General features: G+C 43.2%; 1 protein-coding gene across 1 annotated transcript in view; it reads left to right on the top strand.

Annotated features, from left to right (window-relative positions):
* The first annotated feature begins 9,478 nt into the window (after positions 1 to 9,478).
* The window catches only part of Snrnp200 (small nuclear ribonucleoprotein U5 subunit 200), a 29,536-nt gene continuing 13,436 nt past the window's right edge, over positions 9,479 to 25,578 (top strand). The window contains exons 1-18 of the mRNA XM_055618166.1: positions 9,479 to 9,640; positions 10,075 to 10,238; positions 12,232 to 12,403; positions 13,597 to 13,789; positions 14,493 to 14,548; positions 16,437 to 16,535; positions 17,013 to 17,165; positions 17,319 to 17,418; positions 17,615 to 17,751; positions 18,233 to 18,316; positions 18,396 to 18,569; positions 18,885 to 19,022; positions 19,360 to 19,515; positions 20,045 to 20,215; positions 22,025 to 22,218; positions 22,378 to 22,501; positions 24,804 to 24,953; positions 25,351 to 25,461. Of these exons, the coding sequence (XP_055474141.1) occupies positions 9,596 to 9,640; positions 10,075 to 10,238; positions 12,232 to 12,403; positions 13,597 to 13,789; positions 14,493 to 14,548; positions 16,437 to 16,535; positions 17,013 to 17,165; positions 17,319 to 17,418; positions 17,615 to 17,751; positions 18,233 to 18,316; positions 18,396 to 18,569; positions 18,885 to 19,022; positions 19,360 to 19,515; positions 20,045 to 20,215; positions 22,025 to 22,218; positions 22,378 to 22,501; positions 24,804 to 24,953; positions 25,351 to 25,461 (2,421 nt within the window). The 5' untranslated portion in view covers positions 9,479 to 9,595. The remainder of the gene's footprint in view (positions 9,641 to 10,074; positions 10,239 to 12,231; positions 12,404 to 13,596; positions 13,790 to 14,492; positions 14,549 to 16,436; positions 16,536 to 17,012; positions 17,166 to 17,318; positions 17,419 to 17,614; positions 17,752 to 18,232; positions 18,317 to 18,395; positions 18,570 to 18,884; positions 19,023 to 19,359; positions 19,516 to 20,044; positions 20,216 to 22,024; positions 22,219 to 22,377; positions 22,502 to 24,803; positions 24,954 to 25,350; positions 25,462 to 25,578) is intronic.

The raw sequence follows: 25,578 nt of genomic DNA, 5'->3' as shown, positions 1-25,578 counted from the left end.
ACACACACACACACACACACACACACACACACACACACACACACACATATGCAGACTGGGAAGATGGTACATTGGTAAAAGTGCTTGTTGTACAAGCATGATGACCTAAGTTCAAATCCCAGTACCTTCCTAAAAAGCCAGACATATAGAAAGGTCTGTAATTTCATTGTTCATTCAGGGAAAATAGAGATAGAAGCTCAGAAGCCAGCTAGCCTGGTGAACACACAGCACAGAAACGACAAAGAGATCCTGTTTCAAAGCAAGACAGAAAGTGAGAACTAACACTTTGGATTGTCCTCTGACCCCCACACCCTTTCAATGCTCCTCCCCACACAAAAATGCACCAGTGTGCCACACCAAATGAAAATTAGGAAATGGTCAGACATGGTGGTGCAACAAAAAATAGAAGGAGTAGAAAGAGAAAATCACGATCATTATAGACAACACAGGAAGTAGCTACCAACATAGTAGCCTTGATTCTGCCTATTTGTCAATCAAGCCTTAAACTTGTTTAAAACCTTTTGCCCTTGGTGAGATCGGTTGCTTAAAGACAACACTGAGAAACACATCAAGAAATGATTGCTAGAAAGGCAATTTATTTCCAGTTTTCCTTAGTTCTCAATCAAAAGATTATTGGTACCTTTCAGTTGTTGCTTTTTATCCATGAGACTAGTACAGACTTTATAATTAATGAAAAATTAGATGGTTCATACAGTCTGGAGGAAATAGAGAAAATAATTCAAAGAGGTTAAAAAAAGAAAAAAAAAAAGCCCACTCAAATTCAGTAAGACCTGTAACAGGTGGCCTGGAAAGATGGCTCAGTGGTTTAGAGCACTGTCTGTTCTTCCTAGAGGTCCTGAGTTCAATTCCCAGGACCACATGGTGGCTCACAACCATCTACACAGAGGTCTGATGCCCTCTTCTGGCAGGCAGGTGTACTTGCAGATAGAGCACTCATTTACATTAAATAAATAAACCTTTAAAAATTGATCAATTATTAAAAAACAAAACAAAAAGACCAGTTAATAAAATGGCCAAAATACATTGTGGAAAGTAGACAAGCAAGGCTTCTATTTTTATGTCACTTAGCAACAGATGTCTTTTCTGAGCTCAAGCTCCAGCAGGATGTGACAGACATCACTACAGGGAGAACCATCTTGCATTCTAAATTTTGTTTGTAATTGTGGAGATTCCAAATGTTCCAAATGTTCAACTAGGAACATTTAATCTGCAATGTAATAACATATTAAAACCCCACTATATAGCTGGACAATGGTGGCACATGCCTTTAATCCCAGTACTCAGAAGGCAGACGCAGATGGATCTCTGAGTTCAAGGCCAGCCTAGTCTACAGAAAGAGTTCCAGGACAGTCAAAGCCACACAGAAAAATCCCATCTGAAAGAAAACAAAAAATGAATGTAATTATATACTTTCCCAATGAAAACATATACTTGAGGATTGATATCAGTTTTAGTAGTGCTTATGTTTATGGAGATGCTCCTCAAAGAAGAAATAAGATTTCATTATCATAAATGTTTGCAATCAATTTAGATGATAGGAGTGAGCAGATGGTCCCCAAAATAAACCACACCTGCACTGAAGATGCTAAAAGGGTAAATGACCAGATTGAACTTAGTGACTGTGAAGAATTACATGTTGAGGACCCAGAGCCTAATCACCTGGAGCTATTTTGGGTCCCCTTGAAAGACATTCATTTCCCACCCCTGTACCCAGTCTAACCGTCCTTTGGACTATCAAAACCTTTAAAATGTACTCTTAGCAGATCAAAGTTTCTACCGACGGAAAAAGCTGTGGAGTCACCTCACAGCATGTAACAGGTTGCCCATCTGCCTGTGCTCCCTTGAGGTAGGTCATAAATATCTTGGTGCATGAGGCTCTTCCTTCTGTAGCCAGCAGACATCTCACATAGCCACTTAGTGAGACATGGCTTTGAGGACAGCTTGAATGTATTTTCCCAGATCATGTTCACTCACTTTTCACGAAGCAAAAGAACTTTTGTGGGGATCAGAGAGATGGCTCAGCAGTCATCAGCAGAGTACTGGATGCTCTTACAGAGTTCCCAGCACTCACGTGGCTGCTCACGACCACCTGTAACTCCAGTTCCGAGGATTCTGATTCTTTTCTGTCCTCCCCAGGTTCCACGTGTACATATGTGCAAGCAAAAATGTAACTAAATAAATATTTAAAAAATATCTCTGGGATGTAAAGTGAATGAATAAATTTAATTTTACAAAGGAGAGAAAAAATGAGGGAAGAGAATTAAAAAAAAAAACAACTCAACCAGGCACAGTGGTGCACCCCTTTTATCCCAGAACTCAAGAGGCAGAGGCAGGTGAATCTTTGAGTTCAAGACCAATATGGTCTACAGCGAGACTTCTAGGATGCTGAGGGCTACACAGAGAAACCCTGTCTAGGAAAACCAAACCAACCAACCCATCAAACAAACAAATAAAAACACTTTTTATTCCCTTTGAGATGAGAGCATTGTGACAGTTTGGGCACCTGAACATCAGGCTCCAAAGAAGATGTGCTTTCACCAGAGAACTTGTCCAGATTAGCACCAGGTACCAGCATGAGTTCATGGTGCCCCACTGGTGGGATGTAAGCGAATCTTTCTGGGCCTTGAGCTCTCTTAGTTTAGCTGGAGGTCCACTGATTTATCCTGAAGCTGGTTGTTTGACTATCATATATTTTCTTCAGACAATATCCTATTTTGTATGAATTTTTTTTTAAACCAGGGAATTCTACTGCTTGGAACCTTGTTTTCAGATAATTTGATTTGGTTCTGTTCATTTTTTTAAATCAATAAGCTTGCTTGCTTATTTATTTATTTATTTATTTATTTATTTATTTATTTATTTATTTATTAACATCCACCTTCTTTTTCCTTCCACTCCTCCAGTCTCTAATTCTGAATTTTTCTGTGATCTCTCTTGATTATTGGAACCTTACCAATTTCACTTTAGGAATGATCATAAAGGCATGGAAGATGCATTGTTTCTTCTGCCCCAGTAGGACAGAGGTGTCACAGAAAGTGTAATACCATCTTAGGAAACCCCAAAACTAGACGGTATGCCTTGGTTGGAAGAGACCTTACTACCTCAGCCAAGAAGATACTATAAAGATTGGCCATTCAGCCTTCCCAAGTGTAAATGTGTAGGCCCAGCCAAAGACACAATAGGAGGAAGCCAACTCCAGATGAGAGCCAAGGAGCTCTTCCCTTGAGCAGCCCAGAAATCTGATCCAAAACACAAATCCCATTATTAGCACAGGGAAGTTTTTTTCAGGAGAAAATGGTAATTCAAGGAAGGAGAGACTGGAGAAAACCTCCCATTTAGTACTTCAGCTGTTTGACACTTATGGTTTAATAAACTCATAAGTATTTGGAGAAATGAGGAAATGTAACTAGAGGTCACTTGGCTTTACAGTTTACCCAGTGGAGAGCATTTGATGTATTTGGTTGGGTTTTTTAGAAAAAAAGATTTATTTGCCAGGCCTGGTGGCACGCGTCTGTAATCCCAGAACTCTGGAGGCAGAGGCAGGTGTTATCTCTGTGAGTTCAAGGCCAGCCTGGTCTATGAAGTGAGTTCAGGACAGACAAGGATACACAGAGAAACCCTGTCTCGAAAAACGAAAACAAAAAAAGATTTATGTGTATGTGTGTATGCCTAAGTGTACACACGTGCACCGTACGCATGCCTGTAGAGTCTAGAAGAGGATACTGGAGCCCTTTGACCTGGAGTCTAGAAGCAGTTGTGAGCCCCTTATAATGGTTGCTAGGAATCAAACCTGGAGCCTCTGCAAGAGTAACAAGTGATTTTAACTATTTCTCCAACCTCATACCTGATTTTTTTTTTTTTTGCATGTTAACTAGAAGTACCCGGAATAGAACTAAATATTATAAAGAACCTAGTTTAATTTGATTTTTTCCTTTTGTTTTTTTCGAGACAGGGTATTTCTGCGTAGCCCTGGCTGTCTGGAACTCGCTTTGCAGACCAGGCTGGCCTTGAACTCACAGAGATCCACCTGCCTCTGCCTCCTGAATGCTGGGATTACAGTTGTGTGCCAGCACGCCTGGCTTAATTAGAATTTTCAAATGTTTTGGAATAGAAATGATGACTTTTCTAATTTACAGAAAAGTAGAAATTGAGGTTGGAGAGATGACTCAGTGGTGAGGAGCTCTTCTTACTGTCCACCTCGTTGAGTCCCCAGCGCCCACACGGCAGCTCACAGGTGTTTGTAACCCCAGTTCCTCTTGCGACCTCTGCTAGCACCAGGAACCCTACAAGTGCCCATTCATACATGCAGCCAGAAAACTCATACACAAAAAAGAACTATTAAATATTAAAACAAAAAAGTAGGTTTGCCAGGCGAGGTGGCGCACACCTGTCATCCCAGCACTCAGGGAGGTAGACACAGGCCGATCTCTGTGGGTGTGAACAGGATAGCCAAGGCTATACAGAGAAACCCTGTCTTGGAAAAACAAAACCAAACAACACAAAAAATTTTGGAAGCTATAAAAATCAGATATTTAAGACAGGAAATTAACCAAAGAAAGGCCATACAGGTTGCATCATGATTAAAAATCAACCGTGAAGCCTCTAGTTAGTCTAACCTCCAATCCATGATTCTCTGGCCTGAGTTTCCTTCTTTCTTTCCCTCCAAGCACAACAAAATTCTAGATCAGAAAGAAAGATCATTAAGGTATACTGTAAGATAAAACCTGGAGAGAGGATTCATTCCCATGCTACATAAATATCGTAAGGAGAGTAGAAAGACTATTAGCAGAATGTGGGAGAGCAAAGAAGCCTATTACCCCCAAGGTCCTGGAGACCCTGACTGGCTGAGAGGGAAGAATTTCAGCACACTGACAACATTTGCTGTGGTTGTTGCTTGTATAAGACACAATGTTCACTTTAAACCATTTTATTGTGTTTTTATTTGGTGTGTGTGTGTGTGTGTGTGTGTGTGTGTGTGTATACATGCGAGGGGGTCAGAGGACAACCTGTGGGAGCCTTTTCTCTCCCTTCAGGTATGTCCTGGGCATTGACTCAGATCTTCAGGCTTGCTGGCAGGAGCCTTCACCCGCTGAGTCATCTCACCAGCCTAAAGTAATTCTTATAGAGGTGTTTCAAACAAGGATGTTAAAACAATGAACCACGCTTAAGGCCCAAGAGTAAATGGCCTTCTTCCTTTCCCAGGCATAACCTGCGATTTCCTAGGACTCTCACAAGAACATTTATTTGTGATAAAAGACATGTCATAATCCCCTGGTGTGTATCTAAACATGTTTTCTTTTGGGTCCCAGGTGTGGGATGTGGGACAGTCCACAGCAGCAGACTATTTGCTTCCCATGGGCTCTGACAGGAGCTCTTTGCCAGCTGCAGATGATTTAACTCTGAAGACTCTGGAGAGGGAATAAATGCCAGAGCCCAGAGAGTGTGGAGAGGAGAAAGAACAAGGCTGTTCCTGTTTTCCTCTTGCTGCTCCTATTTGCTGTTGTGAAACAAGAAGTTAGAGATCTCCTGAAAAAGACTGAGCTGGCTCCAAGGAACCCAACAACCCTGACCAGCAGGGAGCAGCTAAGAAAGGACTGCGCCCCCTTCTCCCACTAACTCTTTCTCTCTCCTACCTGGTGTTGGGTGTTGGAAGGAATTGGGGTGGAGTGGGGGGGAGATAAAAGAAACATAAAAAGAATTTTTAGAAAGTACACCTACACCCCCTCCCCTTGTGCAATCCCTGTGAACCTATGGCTTTAAGTTACCGTATTACAATCCCAATCAAGGCTCCTCTACAGCCACCCTATTATATCATTTATCAGAAAAGATGGAGAAAATTGGGGAAAAAAAAACTTAGCAAGCTGTTGAAATTTTACTCCAGAGCCACCAAAATCATATGTACAGCTACAGCTATTGATAAGATACTTAAAACGCAGCTGTCTTGAGAAGCCCCACCCATGCTTCGGGTGCCCTGTCCTTTCTCTAAGGACTGTCTGTGCATTACTATCCATGCTTCAGCCTATTTTCAGATCTCTTCTGAACCCCAGGACTGTTTCATACTGGCTCATCCTGAAGTCGTTTTCTGCAGGAATGTCAAGAACACTCAAGCAGTGATCTCAAAGAGACATTCTCAGGTTGCTAGGGGTGACACAGGGAATTCTGTCGCCAGCCTGTGCCCACCTACTGCCAGTCTCTTTTGTGGAGACTGTGAAGAGACAGTTGCTGGAGCAGTTGATGAATTTCCCTGACCTGTGCTTAGCTGTCCCACTCTGCTATTTTTGACAGCTTTATACATATAGTCTCTCATATGTGTCTGCCTCTCATAATATGTATAAGGTCATATTCACCCTCCCCCATTATGAGTAATTGTGGTCATATTCACCCTCCCCCACGAGGAAGGAGGAGGATGCCTTCCCAACTTATCCTATAATTTTGTCTTTCTAAAGCACACTGGTTCGTTTAGGACTGCAAGTATGAGAATGGCGAGGGCTTACTTACTGAAGCACGGTAGCTTGCCAGTGCTCCACCATAAAGAAAATGACACCTGCTGACACCTTTTGTGGAAACCACGAAGAGACGGTCTTTCATGCTTTTGATGCGGTGCTGCTGAGTTTCCCTGACAGTGCTTAGCTGCTTGTTTTGGTTTGGTTTGTCTGCTACCTGGATTTCTTTCCTTCTTTTTTTTTTTTTTTTTTTTTTTTTTTTTTTTTTTTTTTTTTTTTTTATTTTTTTTGTTGTTTTTTTTTTTTTTTTTTTTTTTTTTTTTTTTTTTTTTTTTTTTTTTTCTGGCTTCAAACCTACACAATATTTAATGAGTGCCTCTGGCCCACAAGATAGTAATCCCTATGTAGACACTCAGAGCCCATTCCTGCTATAGATGGAACAGTACATGGCAGAATATCATCATACAAAACAACCCACCAACTTCTTGAGCCCTTCTCTTGCCTCTGGGATAGCTGTCCTAGGCCATTTTAAGGTGAAACACATTGGTGACACATGGAAGGTTGAACCTTCTTCAGCAGTACTTCCTGGGTACAAAACACACAGGAGCGCCCACTTCTGCTCACATGTTCCAGGGCCCTTCTTGACTTAGAAACAACACGGTCAGCGCTACATTATTGTTTGAAATGCTGCCTTAGGAAGCTAGCGGCCTAAGGTGCCTAGAACTCTGCCTACCTCTTCATTATGGATGTGTTAGAAGGCTGCTTCTTAGCCTCAAACAGATCCCTATCTTGGATTCTTTTTGTTTGTTTTCAAGACAGGGTTTCTCTGTGTCACAGCCCTGGCTGTCCTGGAACTAACTTTGTAGTATTGGCTGGCCTCAAACACAGAACTCTGCTTGCCTCTGGTTCTCAAGTGCTGGAATTAAAGATGTGCGCTGCCGCCGCCACCGGGATGTAGATTTTTTTTTTTTTGAGATTTATTTTTATTCCATGTGTATGAGTGTTTCGCCTGCCTGTATGTCTATGTACCATGTTTGTACAGTGTTCATGGAGACCATAAGAGGGCATTGGATCCAATAGAATTGAAATTACAGAGGGTTGTGAGCCACTATGTGGGTGCTGGGAATTGAACTCAGTCTGCAAGAGCAACACATACTCTTAATCACTGACCCATCTTTCCAGCCTCCTTTTAAATTTTAAATCAGCACAACTGATTGCTTTGTTTTTGTTTTCCCTTCATTTATGCCTTTATGCCAGGAAATTCTCTTACTAGGAAAAACAAAAACGACGACAACAACAACAAAAAAACCCATGATATCAACACATGGCAGCGGGATGCCATCTACACATGATAGAGATCTTAGACACAGAAGTTACTGCTTACCCTGGAGGATGATAGCAGATATCGGTGATGGCTGGGGCATGGTCATATTCTACGTTATGTGAAAGTGCATTTTTGCATTTAATATTCTAGAAAAGAATCTTGCATTTACACCCTTAAGTAGCTCAGCACGGACACACGACTAACCATGACTGTTTTGAGTTACCCAGGAACCCAGATGGCATACCAGGAGGAATGCAAGTCACCATGACCTTCAGAGCATGTGGTTCATGCCCATGGTGCCTGAGAAAGAAATACAGTACCAGGGGGAGGTACTGTATTGAGGAGACAATAAGGAGCGAAGTAGTGACATGAGGAATCTCGGAGCAAGGGCTAGCTCCTTGGCCAGTGGGGCAAGAATAAACGTTGGAATAGCTGACTGCCTTTGTTTTCATGAAGTAAAGCTTGCTGGCTGGAGAGATTTTTGGAAAGTTAATTCATTGCCTTCTCAGTTATCTGGCACACTGAATAAAGCCCCCCCCCCTTTTCATTTAAATTGTATTCTGTGAGTATGGGTGTTTTACCTGCCTCTTTATCTGTGCACCTCACAAATGTCTGGTACCCTTCGGGGCTAGAAGAGAGCATCAGATCCCTTGGTACAAAAGTTTCAAATAGTTGTGAGCTACCAAATGGGTAATGGGAGTCAAACCCAGAGTCCTCTGTAAGCGCAGCAAATGCTCTTAGCTACTGAGCCATCTCTCCAGCCCTATAAAGTCCACTTTAAAGATTCAGTCCCATGCCGGTTGCGGTGGTGCATACCTGTAATGCAGCACTTGGGGAGGCAGAGGCAGGTGGATCTCTGTGAGTTCAAGGCCAGCCAAGGCTACACAGAGAAACCCTGTCTGGAAAAACAAAACAGCAAAAAGATTCAGTCCCTGTCTTTACTTAGTCGCACCTGTGAAGACAGGCAGCAAAAGCTCTGAGATCTCATTTTCATGTGTTCTAAATGTACTAAACTAAACATCTCTTGGTAAAATAATTACTGAGTGTCCTATGAAAACTTAAAAGAGCACAGAAGTCATTTCTGCTAAAGGGAGACCTTACACTTATATATGGGGCTTTAAAAAAAAAATCTTAACTAGGGCAAGCAAGAAGATCTGAGTTCAATACCTAGATCCCACAAAGTAAAAGGAGGAAACTTAAACCCTGCATGTTTTCTTCTGACCTCTACACAGGTACTGTGGCCAGTAGTACACACACACACACACACACACACACACACACACACACACACACACACCCTTCCCCCCCCCAAATAATGAAAATGTAACTTTTTTGGAGACAGGGTTTCTCTATGTAGCCCTGTCTGTTCTGGAGTTCTGGAGCTCACTCTTGTAGACCAGGCTGGCATCGAATTCAGAGATCCACCTGCCTCTGCCTCCGGAGTGCTGGGATTAAATGCGTGCACCGCCAAGACCGGCTCAGAATGGGGCTTTTAACATCCTAGGCTCAGGGGTTAAGCCCTTGGCTCTTTAGTACCTATAGGTGCCTGGAACCACAGTCTACAGGGGCCTGTGTCTCGTCGGTCAATGGAATCCTCGACCCGGATGTACTAGTGTCCTCGCACTCCGCCTAGAAGCTGTACATATAACCGGAAGAGCCTGAGTCCCGGAAGCGGAAGGAGGTCCGTTTCTTTTCTCGGTCCCGTACGTTTGTCCCGCGTTGTACCGGCTGGGCCGAAGCGGTTTGCTGAGGCCGGTTCGCAGCGTTAGGAAAAGTGGAACCGTGAGTTCCCGGATCACCGGCAGCCATGGCGGATGTGACTGCCCGCAGTCTGCAGTACGAGTACAAGGCGGTGCGTGTGGTCTCGGAGGAGGGCTGTGGGCGAGGGAGGCCGCTGATGGCCACCAACACGGAGGGGAAATCAGATCTTTGTGAAGGCTGGGTTAAAACATTACGGAATAACCTCGATGGTGTTTGGGGCGAGGGAGAACTTAGGAGAGTTTTTTTTTTTTTTCCCAGTCCTCTCAGCGCTAAACCTGCCCCATTCCACTCGTGACCGCCAATCTGCCCAACGTTTTACCCAAATGTGGGTTATTATGGATGTTGTTAGGAACGCTGGCCGTTCACCTTAGACAGTCCGGTGCTCGTGCATAGCGTTATATACTATTTCCTCTTAAGGGGGTTATTTTTTTATTTCAATATTTTTTCATTTTCCGGTGTTACTGTTATAACAAGAATCGAAACTATTTATATATCAAAGTTCTGAGGAAGTATGATTTTTTTCAGAACTCAAATCTTGTGCTCCAAGCTGACCGCTCTCTCATTGACCGGACCCGCCGGGATGAACCGACCGGGGAGGTTCTTTCTCTGGTTGGAAAGTTGGAGGGAACCCGAATGGGAGATAAAGCTCAACGGACCAAACCACAGATGCAGGAGGAAAGACGGGCCAAGTAGGTACCCAGGGGATGCAATTTTTCCCTCTAAAGCTCATCTTTAGCATTTGAGTAGTAGTTTTGCTGAAGTCCGTTCGGAAGACCAGAGGCATGTGCACAACAGAGGGAAAACCTCGTCAAGGTTTGTTGCAGGATATTTTAATCCCAGTGTGATCCCCCAAATTGTAAACTGTAAAACCCGTTTCTTTGGAGTGGTTGAGCCCTGTCACACATTTTTAATCCAAGAACTTTCTGTTTATTGTAAACAGCTGGTTTTGGTACAGTTCACTCAGCCCTAGCACACATCTTTAATCCAAGAGCTCTCTGTATACCAGTTCTAATAAAGTTAACCCTAGGTCAAGCAGCAGAACTAGAAACCAGCTGACAGTAAGAGTAGGAGGGACTTTGAGTTTAGGTGGTATTTGGCCTTGCTTTTTGTTGTTGTTATTGCTCCTGAGCTGTTAGCTGAGCTAGTGAGTGAGTCTTTTGGGTTGTTTTCCATCCAGACCTGAGCTGAGAAGGAAGGTCAGCTGGTTACTTTCTCTGCCTCTCTGAGCAAGCAGGTTTTCACCCCAGCGTCTGGCTCCTGAGTCTTTATTGGTAGAATGGAATGGTTGGGATTTTCCTTTATTTAAACAACAAAGGTTTAAAGCTTCTTTGGACTTGGGTGCAATGAAGTGGAATGAAATCTGTTGATGCCTTTTACTGACACATTTTGGATTCATAGGTAGATGCTAATTTTCTTCAAGCTATATTTTGAAGGTCTGTTTTATTTTTAATTAGGTGTATGTGTGTTTGTGTGGGTATGGGCATATGTTCGCAAATGACTGTGTGGAGGCAGGAAAACAGTTTGGGATCCCCTGGATCCGGATGTACAGGCAGTTGTGAGCTACTCAGTGTGGGGTCTGGGAACTGAACTTAGGCCCTCTTTGAAAGCGGTATTGCTCCTAACTACTTGAGGCTTCTCTCTGGCCCCATCCCCAACTATTTTCAAGATCCTAGTTAATTCCTTATATCAGAAATTCAACTCCACCACATTGTTACAAACTTCTTACCCTGACTCCTTTCTTCTGTTGTTACCACTTCCTGATAATTTTGTGGTCTTTCTCTTTTTCATCTTGATGGATTCATTTCAAAAGTTAAAACTAAGGCTGGAGAGATGGCTCAGAGGCTAAGAGCACTGGCTGCTCTTCCTATAGGTCTTGAGTTCAATTCCCAGCAACCACATGGTAGCTCACAACCATCTATAATGAGATCTGGTGTCCTCTTCTGTCATGCAGGTGTACATGCAGATAGAACATTGTATACATAATAAATAAAAATAAATCTTTTTTTTTTTTTTTTAAAGTTAAAACTAGTTAACTTTTTTTCTCCTCTAAGACATGGTTTCTCGGTAACAGCTCTAGCTGTCCTGGAACTTGTATAGTTCTGTCTGGCTTTGAGCTAAGAGTTCTACCTGATTCTGCCTCTGGAGTACTGGGATTAAAGGGGTATACCACCACCTCCTGACAAATTGTTTTCTTTTTCCTCTCCTTTTCTTAACAATCCCCAGGCTCGGTGTAGTTTGAGAAGTTATATTTGAAAAGAGTTTAAACAGTGTACCTTGGTCCTCCACTTTTCAGAGTCTGACTTCTTTTCTTGTTATGTATTGGGAGTCACTAGAAGTGGATTTCACTGGAGCATAGTCTCTTTGTCTAGTAAAAGGTGATGGATGCATCTAAGGTTAAAAAAAGTCTAAATACTATTATGATCTCTTCATGTGGATATAAAAGTGTAAATTTTAAGATAATTGCAACTGTACTTCATTTTAACAGCATATCAGTGAGAAAATGACAGATTTCCCTTCTGTAACTATGTCCCATAAAGTAATGCTTCTTCAAATAATCAATGTCCAGGAGGAGTTCCTTATTTTGATTCATGCTCCTGCCTTCACATATTACATGTATGGAGTGTAAGCTTGGCTTGGGAACAGAACATTCTCCCATTCAGCATCATGTCATGTGTCCGTTAGGAGGAGAAAGCGTGATGAGGACCGACACGACATCAACAAGATGAAAGGTTATACTCTGCTGTCAGAGGGCATTGATGAAATGGTGGGCATCATCTACAAGCCCAAAACTAAGGAGACTCGGGAGACTTATGAGGTGCTGCTCAGCTTCATCCAGGCTGCTCTTGGAGACCAGGTGAGGCAAACCAGAGGGTGCCATCTTGTGTTTGGACAGGGAAAGGGAGATGGCAGAAGAATTTTGGTTAAATTTATTACATATAGTAATTGTGTGTGTGCACACGTGTGTGGAAGTTAGGACAACATTCAGAGCGGTCCTCTCCTTATGTAGGACTCAGGGATCAAACTTAAATTGTTGGGCTTGGTGGAAATTACCCTTAACCTGTCTAATCAGAAGAATCTTTTCTCTGGATTTTCCCAGCAGCTTGGGAAAATCCATTTTGGGTAATAACATTTTGCAGAAATGGTTACTACTTCCTGAGCACTTACTGTATATAGAACCTACTGTATATAGAACAATGAGTGCGTTAACTCTGAGTAGGTGCTATTAACATTCATTTTCAGTTTAATGGAAGAGAAACATGAGATTTTCAGTCAGAATGTGAATCCAAGTGCTCCATACACAAAATTTGCCCTGAACCTGTGCACATTTCTGATTAGATTTGGAGCCTTTATGAGTATGGAGGGTATGTGAACAGAGACGTAGCGAAAGTGTGACAGGATAGAGGAAGGCTGTTGAGTGCCTCTTATCTAGAGATCTGTGGGGAGCTGTTGCTTCTGAAGACCATCTACCCCACGGTCCCCCAGTACTGAGACTGACTCCAGGATAGCATGCATTTTAAGCACATGTGGCACCACTAAGTTAAACCTCAGCAGCTCTCTCTAGTGTTTTGAAGTTTTGTTTATGTTTGTGAGACAAGTTTCATGTAGCTCAGCCTAATCTCAAACTCATGGTGTATTCAAAAATAACTTTGAACTTTTGGTCCTGTTGCTACTTCCGAAGTGGTAGGATTATAGTAATGTGCCACTGTGTTCTGTTAATGAAAATGGACATTAACAGAAAAAGCCCAGGATGCTGCAGATTTGCTTGCTTGCTTGCTTTTTATGTGTATGCCTGGTTTGCCTACATGTATGTATGTGCACCATGTGTCCCTTGGAAATCAGAAGGCACCAAATCTCCTGAATTGAGTTGTCATTTTGAAGCTTTCATGTGGGTGCTGGGAATTAAATTCAAGTCCTCTGCAAGAGCAAATGGTGCTCTTAACTTTTGAGCCACCTCTCCAGCTCCTGTAGTTTTGAAGATATATGCTCTTTACTGGTTATTGCCCTTCTACATGTCATTGTTGTAAATGTTTGCATATTTTTCTTCAGCCACGTGATATCCTTTGTGGGGCAGCTGATGAAGTTCTGGCTGTCCTGAAGAACGAAAAACTTCGTGATAAGGAGAGAAGGAGGGAGATTGACTTGCTGCTGGGTCAGACAGATGATACCAGATACCATGTGCTGGTGAACTTGGGCAAGAAGATCACAGACTATGGTGGAGACAAGGAGATCCAGAATATGGGTACCGGAGCTCTTTGTGTCCTGAGCATGTTGTTGGCCTTTCTTTTTCTTTTTTTCTTTTTTTGAGATAGGATTTCTTTTTGTAGCCTTGGCTGGCCTGGACTCATTTGTAGACCAGGCTGGCCTTGAACTCACAGAGATCCACCTCTGCCTCTCCAAGAGCTGGGGTTACAGGCATTCAGCACCACACCTGGCTGTTGGCCTTTCTTGATGAGCACTCAGCATCACTATTAACGTTTCAGAATAGCATCGTTTCCATAACCTGTTTTGCGTTGCTTGAAGAGAATGGCTAATTTGCAGGTGTGTTGGCATAGGCTTATCCCAACAGGTCAGCCTGGTCTGCATAGCAAGTTCCAGGTGCCAGGGCTCTGAAGCAAAAGCACATCTAAGAAAAATAAAGGAGGCAGCCATCTCTTGACATGTGCTTGTGAGCCTTAGCCTTTAATGGCTGAGCTATCTCTAGTCCTGGCAGCCATTTCTTATTCTGAAACTTACTGTATAGAATGTGGGAGAGAGCAGGAAGGGTTTAGCAGAGCAGGGCAGAATCCAGGTTGTCAGGTTCAAGATGCCTTGGTGCTGGTTTTTGAATTGATTAAGTCTGTGTGTCCTGGCCTGAGAATAAGCAGGCCAGGCAGCTGAAGAAATGGGCCGGAGTGCCTCCACACTAACCACTGCTCTCTTTTTGTGATTCCTTGTCACCTCAGATGACAACATTGATGAGACCTATGGTGTGAATGTGCAGTTTGAGTCTGACGAGGAGGTGAGTGATTTTAAGTGGATCCCATGTGTTTTGTTTTGTGACATTACCAAGGTGGTGGGAGTTCTAGCATAGTACAGTTTAGAGTGTTTTGTGTTAGACTTAGAAATTTGTGTTATTTGGCTAAAAAAGTTTTTTGTGGTTAACTTAGGTTTTTTTTTTTTAAACTAATTTAATGTAGTAGATGTAAATTAGCAGTATTAGAATAAACCAGATAGACTAGGAAGACCAGGGAGAAGGGCTGGGAAGTGCTGTCCTGTAGGCACGGCACAGCTGCTGCAATCGTGGACTCATAGCAGCTGCAGTTACTCACTCTGGGACTGTACAGGATTGGCCCTCTCGACAGCCAGTCAGGGATAGGAGCAGAGCCCTTACCTCCTGCTGTGTAACCTCCTCCTGTTGGTGATTGATAGATTGTGGAAAGGGGGTCATTGTGTTCAGTTGTGTAGCTGCTTCTGAGCCTACTGGTTTCTGATGGATAGCTTCAAGCCTGTGATTACACAGACAGCCTGGGTAAAATTTAGTGGGCCACAAAATAAAACAGGTAGACATGAATGAAAAATAGTTGTGTAGGGAAGAGGGAGATGATGGAAGTGGAAAGGAGACAAGAGAGTGGCAGTGTGCTATATATACATGTTTGAAATTGTTGAGAACACAATTAATAAAGAAAAAAAAAAGATACAGCCCATCTAAGTGCCCTGCATTTAACCATAGTGTAGTAATTTACTATATTTTTAGTACTGTGTGCTAACTGCTAGCTTTAAAAGCTTTAAAATGTTGATCTAGGAGGAATATGGATGTGGTTGCACTTGGCTGTTATACTAGCTCCTGGGGTTAATGCTTTCCACTTCTATAGTATAACTAAATAGAAAGTAATAGGACAATTGGAAAAGAAAAGTTGAACCAGGAATAGTAGCACAATGTTTGCAATCCCAATAGCCAGGAAGTTTAGGCCAGCTAAGCTACATAGTGAAATTCTCTAAATATCTCTAAAACATAAAAAACACAGTGTAATTACTTCAGAGTTTTCAGTGGGTGAGTTTGCTTTCTGAAAAATAAAGTGCCAGTCCTGAAGTTTGTAACCTGACAGGAAGAAGGGGTGATATGATACCAGAGAGTTGGGGCTCAGCACTGAACTGAATCAAGGAACCTTGAGTTTGAGCTTGTGTCTTGGACAGGTTTCTCTCTCTCAGTAAGACAAAATGATTTATATAGATGGCTATTGGTACAGTTGTTGTTGTTTGTTTATTTGTTTCTGATACAGGGTTTCTCTGTGTAGCCTTCTCTGTAAACTTGCTGTGTAGACAAGGCTGGCCTTAAACTCACAGAGATCCACCTGCCTCTGTCTTCTGAGTGCTGGGATTAAAGACGGGTGGCCACTACCACGTAGCTATTAATGGTAGCTTTAATTAGGAACAACCTGACCTAGATTTCCTTGCTCATAGCAGTTTATTTAACAAATGCTAATTATTGAACATGATGCTGTTTTAAGTACACACTCCACAGTGTGAGTATTTGCAGTGCTGAGCAAACTAAGTATGGTGTCTACAATTTTGGCTCACAATCTACTTTCCTGTGTATGCATCTTCATAGCTCTTCTGTTAGGCCGGTAGTCTTAGTTTAAGATGATCTGTGTTTCAGACAGTGCATATGATCCAGGTGTTTGTATTGCGGCAGCTAAGGTGAGAAGCAGAAAAGAGGACAGACACATCCAACAAGCCTATTCCAGGTGGTCATTCCATTAGTTCCTGGAATATGGTTGATCCTGCTTTGAAGTCACGGTTAGCTTCACTCCAGAGCCATTGTTCTAGCTATGGAGCTCCCTTAGAGTGATAGAAGATAGGGTCTCTATGACATGGGACCAGTGTATTGAGACTGCATTTCTCCATAGGAAGGTGATGAAGATGTGTATGGGGAAGTCCGAGAAGAAGCTTCTGATGATGACATGGAAGGGGACGAGGCTGTAGTGCGCTGTACCCTCTCGGCTAATGTAAGTAGTCTCTGTCCTGCTGGTAGCACTTCCTCTTACTAAAAACTCTCTGAGCCATGATTGTTTAGGTGGGGGCGGGGGCTGAAGGGGGTTACTGTGGACTAAACCCAGCTTAGGGCATGCTTCGCTGAGTGCTGGGAGTAAAGGAGGGTCCCACCACCACCCAGCTGTTCATGGTAGTTTTGATTGAGTTTGGGATCTCTTGCATCAGCCTCCTCAGTGCTGGGATTGCAGATGTTACTCCAGGCCTGGTTTGAGCCTTATTAAACATTTAGCAATTTGATCTTCTCGGGCCTCTAGTCAGTTGTTACTCTTCCTATAGAAAGAATGAAATCTTAGTCATGTGCTTCTGAATTCAGTGTAATAGAGCTGCTTCCTTCTGGAAAGGCCTCAAAAGGTAGCCTGTGGGATGACAGGTAACCTTCGTTTCGAGTGGTGAAGAGATCTAGTGAGCCAAGTGCCTGATTTCCTTCTTAGCTTGTAGCCTCAGGCGAACTGATGAGCTCTAAGAAGAAGGATTTGCACCCTCGGGACATTGATGCTTTCTGGCTGCAGCGACAGCTCAGTCGTTTCTATGATGATGCCATTGTGTCACAGAAGAAGGCGGATGAGGTGTTGGAGATTTTGAAGGTATGGCCAAGATAGCATTTCTGTTCCATGTGTCTTGTCAGAAAGGGCCAGTGTTTGGAAGCAACTGTGCTTTTTGTGGTTCCAGCAGTGCAGGGATAGTGTTCAAGGTAGCAGATGGCTATGTTCTTACTGGTGGTCTTCTTCTCTCTCCAGACAGCAAGTGATGACCGAGAATGTGAGAACCAGCTGGTTCTGCTCCTTGGTTTCAACACTTTTGACTTCATTAAAGTATTGCGGCAGCACAGGATGATGAGTGAGTAGTACATGCACTTTTCTTGCTCCGTGTGGGCACCTCTGTGTGTGTGTGTGTGTGTGTCTGCACGTTCACTTGTGGCCAGATGGTGTTGCTTCTTTGGCTTCAGCATCTAATTACCTTCTTTTTGCTCAGGAATAAAAGTTGATTTTATTTCACTCTCTCCCACTTTCTTTGTCCCTGGTGTGCTTGGCAGTTTTGTACTGTACCTTGTTGGCCAGTGCTCAAAGCGAAGCTGAAAAGGAAAGGATCATGGGAAAGATGGAAGCTGATCCAGAGCTTTCAAAGTTCCTCTATCAGCTCCATGAGACTGAGAAGGAAGACCTGATCAGAGTAAGGACTGGTTTACTTTTTCTTTCTCATTCCTCTTTCAGTGTCTGAGGTAATAGAACATATCTCTGAGTTTTCTGTAGTTACGGGTGCAAGTTAGAATCAGTACACTCATTGTTATCGTTGAAACACTGTCTTCATCTAGCACCATGGGGAACCTGCTATTACAGTACAGGAAAAGAACATGTTTGCCTAATATAGAACACCGTTCTTCCATACCTTAGATATAGCCTTGGTGGTTAATTGTAGACTACTGACATCCCTATTCAGAACATTGCACCTTCATTGTGTTTGTTCTCTTTGTTTTTTTTTTTTTTTGTTTTAATTGGTCTCTGGCAGGTCTCAAAATAAAGTAATGTGTTTGGGTTTGGGGATACACGAGTTAGCACCCATGTGTGAAGCCCAACCCAGAAAGAAACTAGAGGTGATAAGAACCCAGGAGAGTGACATAGATCATTGTGCCTTTTCTCTTTCCCTGCTGCAGGAAGAACGGTCCCGGAGAGAAAGAGTCCGTCAGTCCCGAATGGACACAGATCTGGAAACGATGGATTTGGACCAGGGTGGAGAGGTGAGTGCCGGGCTATTCCCAGGCTGTGCTGAGTAGGGAGCTCACCTGCTCAGCCTGTTACTGTTCTACCTCTTCCCAGGCTCTGGCTCCACGGCAGGTTCTGGATTTGGAGGACCTTGTTTTTACCCAAGGGAGCCACTTCATGGCCAACAAACGCTGCCAGCTTCCTGATGGGTCCTTCCGACGCCAGCGCAAGGGCTATGAAGAGGTGCATGTGCCTGCTTTGAAGCCCAAGCCCTTTGGCTCAGAAGAAGTGAGTGAATCATCTTTCTCAAGTCTCTGCTCCTCTGCTTTTTCCCAGTTTGGCCTTCAGCCATTGACTAGAATGTCACCTTGTCTCAAGGATAACTTATTCTAGAGGTGGAAACTGTTTTATTAGAGTTTCCAATTCTGCGACCAGGAAGCAGTAGTGACCTCTCTGGACAGGTTTATAATGGAGAGTTAAGAATGGTGATTGCCAGGGAATGAAACCATGGGGAATCACAAAATAACACTATAGTAATCTCTTAAGATACACAGCCTGCTGAAGGATGCAATAGCGTGAAGTTTGGGATATTTCTTTCTTTAGCAACTGCTCCCAGTGGAGAAGCTGCCAAAGTATGCCCAGGCAGGATTTGAGGGCTTCAAAACATTGAATCGGATCCAGAGTAAACTCTATCGTGCTGCCTTGGAGACAGATGAGAATTTGCTGCTCTGTGCTCCTACTGTAAGTACTGGTCTGCCTGCTTTTTTTTTTTTCTCCTAGAATGTTATGGTGGCAGGTTGACTCTTAGTCTTTACACCAGGCATTATTCTTTATGTTTTTTTTGGGGTGGGGTGGGGTGGTTGGGAAGTAGGGTCTCTCTATGTAGCTCTTGCTATTCCAGAGCTCACTATGTAGACTAGCCTACCTCTGCCTCCCGAGTACTGTATCACTGTGACATACCACCACTGGCTGTTCTCAGTGGTGGAAGATCCTTTCGGGCAGTGTTACATGGGGCCCATACAAGTCAGGCCAGTAGGCATACATAGTTGAACAGGCTTTGTCTCTGACCCGTCTCTAGGGTGCTGGGAAGACCAATGTGGCCCTGATGTGTATGCTCCGAGAGATAGGGAAACACATCAACATGGATGGCACCATCAATGTGGATGACTTCAAGATCATCTACATCGCTCCTATGCGGTCCTTGGTGCAGGAGATGGTGGGCAGTTTTGGAAAGGTAAGTCATAACTTCTCTAGAAGATGGTGGCTGCAGCTTTCCATGTAGTGGGGAGGGGCCTATGCATCACTGCTTCTTTTGTTAGGGAATCTGTATGTTTTTTACCATTTTCAAGGCAAAACTTGACCTAAGTAATTTTGAAGGAGAAATGGCTTGGCCTCTGTTTTTCTTGGATCATCTCCATAGTGGGTTTGGAGTCATTGTATCTTACAGTGTTCCTGGCACATGACTATGGTTGATAGCTTGTGGGTTGTTACTCCAGTTCCACTTTCCTATGTGACCATGTTCCTGCTTCATGTAGGGCCCCTACAGATGCTTTGCGTCTTCTTCCTGAGTGGAATTTAAGTAATACTTGTTCATCATTCTTGATTCACCCAGTACTTAACTTCTCCCAGTCCCCAGCACAGAAATTGCTGCCATGCCCTTCAAGCACCATCTATCGGACTTTGCATGGGATAGCAAGCTCCTGCCACTGAGCTGCACCCTAGCCCCGTCACTAGTTCTTGCTGATGATCCTTTCTTTCCACAGCGCCTGGCCACATATGGCATCACTGTTGCTGAGCTGACTGGGGATCACCAGCTGTGCAAGGAGGAAATCAGTGCCACACAGATCATTGTCTGCACCCCTGAGAAGTGGGACATCATCACACGGAAGGGCGGGGAGCGCACCTATACCCAGCTGGTGCGGCTCATTGTCCTGGTGAGTGGGGAGAGTAGCGGCAAGGAGGGACCAGCTGTGATCAGGGCGTGTTTGCCCCCACAAACCTGGGGTAGCAGGGCCTAAACATGAGGCTAAAGTCGTGCTGTAGCCGATTTATTCAGAACATCAGGCAATTCATACTCTGAGGGTTAAGAAGAATCATACGAGTAAGGTGTTCAGTGACAAGGACAAGCCTCATATGACAAAAACATGTTCCATAGAGGCATGTGAATAATGACAGCTGAAATAAACTCACTCTGTCTGCCATACCTGGGAGGAACACAAAAACATTCCAAAAGCAATTCCATGTTTTTGAAGAAACTGAGGTCATAAGACTTGTTTTCTCACAAGCGCTCAGAATTATCACATGACTCCATTATGGGAATGTGTTCTGACAAGGGAGGATTTGTTGTGTTTACTGGTTCTGTGCCTTAAGGCCTTTCTATATGCACTTTCCTTCATAAGAGCTATTGTGAGTTTTACTGTTGCCATTAAACCTGAATCTGCATGTAACAGAAGCTTTATATGCTGTTTGCTATGTGCCTTATAACTCTTTGTTTCTGGCTTTGGGTTTTTTGGGATTTTTTTTTTTTTTTGAGACAGATTATGTCTTGGAACTTATTCTCTAGACTTTTGTTTGAGACAGTTTCTCTATGTACAGCTCTGGCTATCATAGAACTCACTCTGTAGACCAGGCTAGCCTCCAACTCAGAGATCCACCTGCCTCAGCCTTCCAAGTACTGGGATTAAAAGCATGCACCACTCCCGCCTGGCTATTTTGAATCAAGTAGAAATACACAAAAATACTTCTGTCCTCCCAAGAATATTGAAATGTTTCTTTATAAATTATTTATTTTCACAAAGGATAAGTAGGGAATTGGGACATTGCATTCTATTTACTTTAGAAGTATTCACAGGGAATGGATTTTGAGCCTGAGTGTTTTTTTTTTTTTTTTAGTTAATTGCATTTGTTTATTTTCTATGATGTTGCACAGTGTGTGTGTGTGTGTGTGTGTACAACTTGTGAAAGTAAATTCTCTTCTACAGTGCATGTTGTAGGAATCAAGCTCAGCCCATCAAGGTTGGCAGCAAAGTACCTTTGCCCACTGAGCCACCTCATTGGCCTCTGAGGCTTGATTAAGATGTCTAAGAAAGCAAGAAAGTAGTTTATGTTCTGTGTTCAAAGTGGGAGTTGGAAAATTATGGCTGTAAATTTTTGTTTTATTGAACATGGTCATATAGATTGGTTTATGTAGTTTCTCTTGTCCTCCTTGGCTGTGGCAGAATTATTTGTAACAATGGTTACATGGCTTACAAGCCTACAGTATTGCATGTGTGGTACCGGATGCCCAGCCTTTTAAGAGAACCCCTTCTCTAGAGCCTTGCTATTCCATGCTTGTCCTACATCAGCCCACACAGCTGCTCTCTAGGAGTGCTGAATCCTTGGCCTGCCTACATCCTTTAATTCCATTTTCATTTCATCTGAGAAGCACTGCTGTTGGGAATATAAACTTACTGTAAGTGAGTCTTGGTTGTTTTTGATCCTGGTGAAGAAATCTGCTCCAAAGTGATTTGATATAAGCTGGTCAGAACCGTTGTACATTAGTTCAGAGAGGACTCACAGTTGTCTAAGCAGTCTGCAATCAGTGTGAATTCCTACTAAAAGCTGTCTTCTTTTTTTAAGGACTCTGGCTTGAGACTCCCTTTCTTATCTTCATTAGGCATATTAGAATGTATATTTATGCAACTGACTAGTCTCAAGGGAGGAGGCTATATCTGTGCTACAGTTTGTGTCTTTCTGTTCCTTAGGATGAGATCCATCTTCTGCATGATGACAGAGGTCCTGTCTTAGAAGCTTTGGTGGCCAGGGCCATCCGAAACATTGAGATGACCCAAGAAGATGTCCGACTCATTGGTCTCAGTGCTACCCTCCCCAACTATGAAGATGTGGCCACCTTTCTGCGTGTTGACCCTGCCAAGGGCCTCTTCTACTTTGACAACAGGTATAAGAAGAAACTGGAAACTTGTTACTAAGGCAGTCTTCCTATCCCTCTCCCCTCTCTTAGGGTTCCTGCATTATTGTTTCTAGGTCAGTGGAAAGATACTGTTTCCCCACTGTATTACTGTCAGAAAACTCATTTGTATAACTGTTGAATTTGTAGCTTCCGCCCAGTACCTCTGGAACAGACATACGTGGGCATCACAGAGAAAAAAGCTATCAAACGTTTCCAGATCATGAATGAAATAGTCTATGAGAAAATCATGGAGCATGCTGGAAAAAATCAGGTCTGTTGATGGTTCTTGAACCTTTTTTGTTTTTGACATTGATAAAAATAATAGCATGAATTACCAGTAATCAGAAGTGCATGAGTTATTACTACAGAACTCACTGTGTAAGATGGGGAGGACCTAGGAGAGTCAGCACAGGTCTCTGATACCACAGCCTAGGAGGCTGAGGCAGGAGGATCAGGCCAGTTGGAGGTGACACCCCTCCAAAACAAACAAACAAACAAACAAACAAAAAAAACAAAAACCAAAAGAATGACTGTGGACTGGAAATGGAACTTGGTGGTAGAGCATACGCACAGCATGTGTGAATCCTCGGTTCAGTGTCCACATAAATAGATGCAATATTATGAACAATTCTGCATTCATGAATTAGCCAACTTATGGGCAGGAGAGGTGGCTCAGTGGTTAAGAGCACTGGCTACTCTTGCAAAGGACCAAAGTTCCATTCTTACCACCTACATGGAAACTCAGAATCGTTTAACTCCAGTTCCAGGTGATCTGACCTCTCCTGGCCTCTGTGGACCTCAGGTGCATATAAATAGCAGGCATACATGCATACAAAACACTCATGCATATAAGTAAAAACTAACAGTAAGTAAGTTGGTAACTTAAAAGAAATAGGTCATTTCCTGAGAAGGACTATTACTGTAGCCTAGATGGGACATAATCTGAATATGTCTATGATCAATAATGATAAGATTATAATTAATACTCCCTTCCCCCAAATTGGTGGAACCAGAAAAATCACTCTGCGTATAAGATAGCAAAACTAAAGCTGAAAAATTAAAACCTAGTAAAAGCAGGCCAGTGACGTGAGATGGCTCTGCAGGTCACGGTGTTTGCCCCCAAGACGTGTGTGTGACCTATGTTTGGTCCCCAGAACCTTCTTGGTGGAGAGAGAGAACCAGTCACTACTCTGACCTCTACAGGTGTGCTATGGCATGCATGCATGCTACACACACAAAGTAAACTATTCATCAAACAAACTGCAGGGATAATGGTGCATGCTTTTAATCCCAGCTCTTTGAGTTCCAGGCCAGCCAGGGATACATACATAGGGAAACCCTATCTCAAAACACCAGTGATAGCGGATTTCATTTGTTTGTTTTTGTTGTTGTTTCTTCTTGTTTTGTGTGTTGTTTTCCAAGACAGGGTTTGTCTGTGTAGCTGTTCTGGACTCACTTTGTAGACCAGGCTGGCCTCGAACTCACAGAGATCCTCCTGCCTCTGCCTCCCAAGTGCTCGGATTACAGGCATGTGCCACTGCCCGGCTTCTTTTTTTTTTTTTTTTAAGTTTTACAAGTTAGGGTTTTCTGTGTAGCCCTGGCTGTCCTGGAACTTGTAGACTAGGCTGGCCTCAAACTCAGAGATTCACCTGCCTCTGCCTCCCAAGTGCTGAGGTTAAAGGTTTATGCCACCACTTCCCAGCATATGTTTTTACATTTATTTATTTATATTTTATTTGGAAGTTACTTTGATAAAAATTTTAGTTGAACAGAAGTTAGCAGTGTTAAGCAGGGCAGGAGGTAAGAGGTTGTGCATTTCTTTTTTTGATAAAAGCATGAGGATTTATATGACAAGCTATGAATGACTTCAGGATGCTAGATCTTAGGAACACTATATTTCTTACAATATGGTACTAGATTCAAATGTCCTAAATTTTTATAAATATTGTAATAGTTTTGCTATTATCTTGCAAAAGCATCTTTATTTGGCTTAGGTTTGTTAGGGCTCTGAACATAATCTTAATTGAAGCCTCTGAATCTTCATTGATTGTGTATTTAAGTTTGCTGTTTGTTGTCTAGAATTTGAACTAGTTTAGTCTCTCAGCTGTAAGACTGTGTCACTGGGAGGGGCCTCTCCTTTTCTGGGGGAAGGGAAAAGAGGAAAGGAGGTAGAGGGGTAGTGGGGAGTGTGGGAAGGGAGGAGGCACCCTTGGGATATAAATAAGCTAATATAAAATTAAAAAAACAAAACGGTGTCACTGTCCTTAGTAGATTCCTCCTGTGTTTCCTGGGCTGTTCTTGAACTCTCTGTGTAGCTAGACTAGCATGGAACTTGGCTACAGCCTTGAGTACACGAGTTATAGTTGGAGTCATCATGCCCACCTTCCCTTTGGGTACTGTCAGCCCTGTTGACAGACTTTTTTCCAAACCAGCATGCATTTTGCCATGGACTCTTTCTAAGCCATGGCTTCTGGCTATAGTGGAGCAGTCTCTGCTTCTTGCAGCTGGTGCCCTGGTGCTATGAGAGCAGCTGCTGAAAGTGCATTTTTTAACTGTAGTCTGATTCTCCTTAGGTGCTGGTGTTTGTCCACTCTCGCAAAGAAACTGGGAAGACAGCTAGGGCAATCCGTGACATGTGCCTGGAGAAGGACACCTTGGGTCTGTTTCTTCGAGAGGGTTCTGCCTCCACTGAAGTCCTTCGTACAGAAGCAGAACAGTGCAAGGTAGGAAGGGGCCACCTGTTTCTCTGGCTCCTGCCTGGTGACTGGTTCCGTGTTGCTGGATAGACTTCTTTGGGACCCTGTGCACCAAGTGCTGTTGTTTCAGACAGGTTAAAAGTAATTGGGGGCCAGGGAGATTATAGAGGTACCTGTTGCCAAGCCTGATGACCTGAGTTCAATCCTGGGACCCACATAGTGAAAGAAAGAATGACTCACACAGCTTGTTCTCTGGCCTTCACACACATGCTACACACAGGCATATATACAAACATTAGTACATACAGTTTTCTAAAAAGTGACTTTGTTATGGTTATAGGAGCTTCTGTGGAAAGGTTTCCTTTGGTCCTGGGGGAGTCTCACAGAGAGGCTGGCCTCACTCTGTCGTCTTTTCTGTTCACAGAACTTGGAGCTGAAGGATCTTTTGCCCTATGGCTTTGCTATTCATCATGCAGGCATGACCAGAGTTGACCGAACACTTGTAGAAGATCTTTTTGCCGACAAACATATTCAGGTGAGGAGGGGCAAACCTAGTAGGAGCAGGTGATGGAGGTTTTGGAGCATCTGAGTGTCAGCAGCTCTACCCTGAGTGGGATTCGTAGGCTTTTTTTTTTAAGATTCATTTATATGT

This window comes from Psammomys obesus, unplaced genomic scaffold, assembly GCF_907164565.1.
Source record: "Psammomys obesus unplaced genomic scaffold, mPsaObe1.curated_primary_1811, whole genome shotgun sequence".
In the NCBI taxonomy this organism is placed as follows: domain Eukaryota; kingdom Metazoa; phylum Chordata; class Mammalia; order Rodentia; family Muridae; genus Psammomys; species Psammomys obesus.
Note: the sequence above shows the minus strand (reverse complement) of the source record. Positions and strands in the feature narration are given on the sequence as shown.